Source organism: Orycteropus afer, unplaced genomic scaffold, assembly GCF_000298275.1.
Source record: "Orycteropus afer afer isolate SDZICR_OR568_19922 unplaced genomic scaffold, OryAfe1.0 scaffold00029, whole genome shotgun sequence".
NCBI classification, from domain to species: domain Eukaryota; kingdom Metazoa; phylum Chordata; class Mammalia; order Tubulidentata; family Orycteropodidae; genus Orycteropus; species Orycteropus afer.
In genome coordinates, this window is record NW_006921616.1 from 13,156,097 (window position 1) to 13,160,714 (window position 4,618).

Sequence of the window (4,618 nt, forward strand, 5' to 3'; positions counted from 1 at the left end):
TATATACTTTGCTGGTTTTTGTGTTTCTCTAGAGAACCCAATCCAACACACCCAGTAACCTACTAACCTTTCCCAAGCAAACCCTTCTCTGTCTTTTTACAGTAATGGCTCATACAGTACTTGTCTTTCTGAGATTGACTTATTTCATTCAGCATAATGTCTTCCAGGTTCATCCACATTGCGAGAACATTCACGTATCCCTCATTGTTCTTTAATGTAGCATAGTATTCCATTGTGTGCATGTACCTTAATTTGGTTATCTACTCATCCACTGATGGGCATTTAGGTTGTTTCCATCTCTTTACTATAGCGAATTGTGCTGCGATGAACGTAGGTGTACATATGTCTGTTCATAAGCTATCTCCCACCTCTTTAGGATATATTCCTAGTAATGGAACTACGGGGTCCAATGGTACTTCTATTTTCAGTTTTTAAGGAAATGCCATACCATTTGCCACAATGGTTGTACCATTTTACAGTCAACATTCACTTTAGAAGGTATAAATGTTTAAAACAGTTTTTGAATATCTGTTGGGAAACCTCCTTGAGTCAAAATCATAATTTTTATTTTACTCTGATTAAATGTAGATAAAATAGCAAAGTTTGTCATTTTAACCATTTTTAAGTGTACAATTCAGTGACCTTAATAATCCATTTACAAAAGTTTTTCACCCCACAAGCAGAAACCCACTACCCCTGCTGCGCTAACACACACGCCCAACTCCCCTACCCCTCATTAACGACTAACAAATTCTGTTCTCTATGCTCTTGCCTGTCCTAGATACTTCATATAAGTGAGATCATACAATGTTTATCTTTTTATATGACATCAGCATAATGTTTTCAAGGTTCACCCATGCTGGATCACGTGCCAGGACTTCACTTCTCTTCATGACTGAGTAATACGCCACTGCACATATAAACCACATTTTATTTATCCCTTATCTGTTGCTGGACAACTTTTTGGCTATTATGACTAAGGCTTCAATGAATATTGGTAGATACATATGTATCTGTTTGACTCTTAGCTTTCTAGCCTATGGGTATATACCTAGAAGAATTGCTGGGTCTATGCTTAACTTTTTAAGGAACTGCCGCACTTTTTCACAATGGCTGCACCATTTTACATTCCCACCAACAACGCACAAGGATTCCAATTTCTCTATATCCTCCCCGACATGTTATTTTCTGTTTTTCTGATAAAGCCATCTACTTAGTGTGAGATGTTATCTCACTGTGGTAATGACTGGCATTTCCCTGATGAATAATGATAGGGCATTTGTGGTCCAGTGATAGAATTCTTTTTTTTTTTTTTTTAATTGTGATTTGGGTGAAGATTTACAGAGCAAATTCACTTTCCATATAGCAGTTCACATATACTTTGTCTCAAGTCACTGACCACAGTTTACCACAATGCAACAGCTCCCCTCCCATTTCTTCCCCATAGTTATCTCTTCCCAGTGTCCACAGTGATAGAATTCTTGTCTTCTACTCGGAAGACCTGGCTCCCATTCCCAGGCAATGGATCTCAGGTACAGCCACCATCCATCAGAGGAGGCTTACATGTTGGTATGATACTGAACAGGTTAAAAATCAGCCAACGGAGACTGTATGGATCACAATGGCCTGACCCCCAAGCCATCACGTGGATGTTACAGGACTGGGTTGTTACAGGACTGGGTAGCATTTGTGTTTAATTGTGCATGGGCTCACCGTGAGCTGGGGACTAACTTGATAACAATTAAAAACAACAACAATAACTAACAACCTTGAATGTCTTTTCAGAAGCTTATTGGCCATTTGTATATATTCTTAGAGAAATATTTATTCAAATCTTTTGCCCACTTTTTATTTGGGTTGTTTGTGTTTATGTGGTAAAACTCAAAAACAAACTCATTGCCGTCAAATCAGTCCCAACTCATAGCAACCCCTCCTTGGATTTCTGAGGCAGTATCTCTACAGAAGTAGATTGCCCAGTCTTCCTTCTGAGGAGTGGCTGGTGGGTTTAAACACCAGCCTTCTGGTTAGCAGTCTTTTGAAACAATTTAAATGTAACATATATTAAGTCGCTTAGGGTAGATATTATATTTGGAAATAGCAACAGCCAGCATAAGTTAATTTGGATGAATATGGTAAATAATCAATTTAGATAATACCAAATTTAATCAAAACATATTTCTCAGATAATACTATAAGCCCAATCTTTTGGAGTGTGTTATTTTCTAATAGGGAGTTCTGGTGGCATAATGCCTAAGGCACTTGACTGCTAACCAGAAGGCTGGGAGTTCAAACCCACCAGCCACTCCTCAGAAGGAAGACTGGGCAATCTACTGCTGTAATGATACTGCCTCAGAAACCCATGGAGGAATCACTGTGAGTCGGATCCAACTCAATGGCAGTGACTTTGGTTTGGTTTTGGTTATTTTCTAATAAACAGTTTCTTATATTTAAAACATGCATGAGGTATACTCACTTCCAATTCTACTGAAAGGTCCCAGAGACATATCTGCCCATCGTGGCACCCTGTTACAATGGTAGCCCCGTCATCTGTTAACAGCACTGCTGAAATACAATGTGTTGGTGCTTTGCGACCCCAAAGAACAATGGGTAGAACTAGGCTGTTTCCTGCCATTGTGTTTTCAAACCTGAAAATACAAGAAAAATGTCAGATATTACCAATATTTCTTTTGAAAACACATTACATATTTTTATTGTGAAGCTAGCTTATACAATCTGAAAACGAGCACCTAATTCTGATAGCCTAATTTAGCTATTTAAACATTTATTATTCCCCAAAAAAAATGACTTATCTTAAGCTTCAGATCTTCAACAAATAAGGTATAAGTCTTTACTCTAGGAGTTCACAATTTTAAAAACTGGGCAATAAAAAGCTAATAAATAGTACCTCACATCTATTTAGTACCCCATAGCTTATAAAACACTTATATATATGTCACTTCATTTTGATTCTTGAAATAAGTCTTTTAAGGTTGGAAGGACAAACATTAAGAATTAAGCATTATCTGCCCTAAGACACAGAGCTAGCAAATGACAGAGCCCACATAAAAGTCAAGTCCTGATCTTTTGATCCGAAGCTATCTGCCTCTACAAAAAAAGACAGGTCGAATATAAAATCTGTTCTTAGAAAGTTCTATGAACAGAGACTATATCACTACCACTAGGCGATAATTATGAATAACATTCTAAATGTCAGGAATTCTTCTAAACACCTCTCTCTCTCTCTCATTTTCAGTCTATGCCCTAACTTGGACTTGTAGCCTCTAAAACAGACAATAAATTTCTGTTCTTTAAAGCCATCCATTTGTGGTATATTTCTTTCGACGGCACTAGGAAATTAAGACAAGGAAGAATCTGTCCATTACAGGAGTAAGCTATCTGAAAATTCTGTGCAGGGAAAAAATATCATCTCAGTCCATCAAAAATGAAAATGTCACAAAATATATTTTTTCTTTAGTACCTAAAACACCTAATAAAATAAAATGAAACTTTAGAAAAGCCACCACAAACACTAGTGAAATAAGATGAAATGAAGGATGGTATAGCTCATGATGACGAAATAGTGTAGCACAATTAGATGCTTTTACAAAGAATTAGCCAGCTGAGACTCCCACTGAATTGGCGACGAAGGAAACAACTGAATAAAACAAAACAAAACATATATATATAAATTAGCCAGGACATAACCATTTAGTTTTATCATAAGAAGTCAAGTTTGAATTTCTGTAAACTGAATGAATAATGGACACACCAGGACACACTAAATTGGCACCACAAGGGAGTTTTTTCAACCATCAGAATTCATCTGTCTACTTACCAGTAATCTATTCTTCATTTTCCAACATTATCACCTATTTCATGAAGGAAATTAAATATACTCAAACAAATAAAACAGTTTTTATTAAATGGAAGTGAACAACTGACAGAATATTATTCACTGGTGTAAAAAAAATAAAATAAAATTTTTAAACATATTTTCATGGAAAAGACCAAAAGCAAAAATGAACAAATGACTAGGAAAATCTGATAAGGTGTTTTCTTGAATAAAAAATATGGAAACATTGTTAACTCTCCAAAATACTGTGTATAATATATTCATATTTTACAACTAATACACAAAAGGGAAATGCTATCTTTCAAATTTTGGAGTCATCACATACCACATACATCAATATATTCTAAGAGGACTGCTGTTGTACTTCTAAGACCAGATGCTTTAAAAACACAACAATCCTAGGAATATTCCGTTGCTGTCCAAATCTGGCTTAACATGACATTTACAGATTTGGCTCTGAACAAAAGATTCTTCAATGATGAAGTATTAGATTCGAATATCAAGAGTTCTCGACTGCACTTCCTGCTTTGCACTAATTATACGACCTTTGATCCTATCTCACTTCTGAGGCTATTTGTAAAATTAATTCTGAATCATTTTAGGTAAAAAGGAAAACATCAGAAAGAACAGGAAATTTACAGATGAAAATTAAGTCAGTGTTTTTGATTACTTAAATTCCACTTACTTCTCTAGTTCACCTAATTTTACCTGTTTCTCTGCTGTGTTTACAAATAATAAAACTTTACTTCAGTGAACAACAATAGT

At 35.7% G+C, this 4,618-nt stretch overlaps 1 protein-coding gene across 1 annotated transcript in view; it reads right to left on the minus strand.

Annotated features, from left to right (window-relative positions):
* The window catches only part of WDR7 (WD repeat domain 7), a 526,340-nt gene extending 523,708 nt beyond the window's left edge, over window positions 1–2,632 (minus strand). Inside the window, exon 1 of the mRNA XM_042780241.1 lies at window positions 2,474–2,632. Coding sequence (XP_042636175.1) covers window positions 2,474–2,632 — 159 coding nt within the window. The remainder of the gene's footprint in view (window positions 1–2,473) is intronic.
* Between the last annotated feature and the right edge of the window lie 1,986 nt (window positions 2,633–4,618).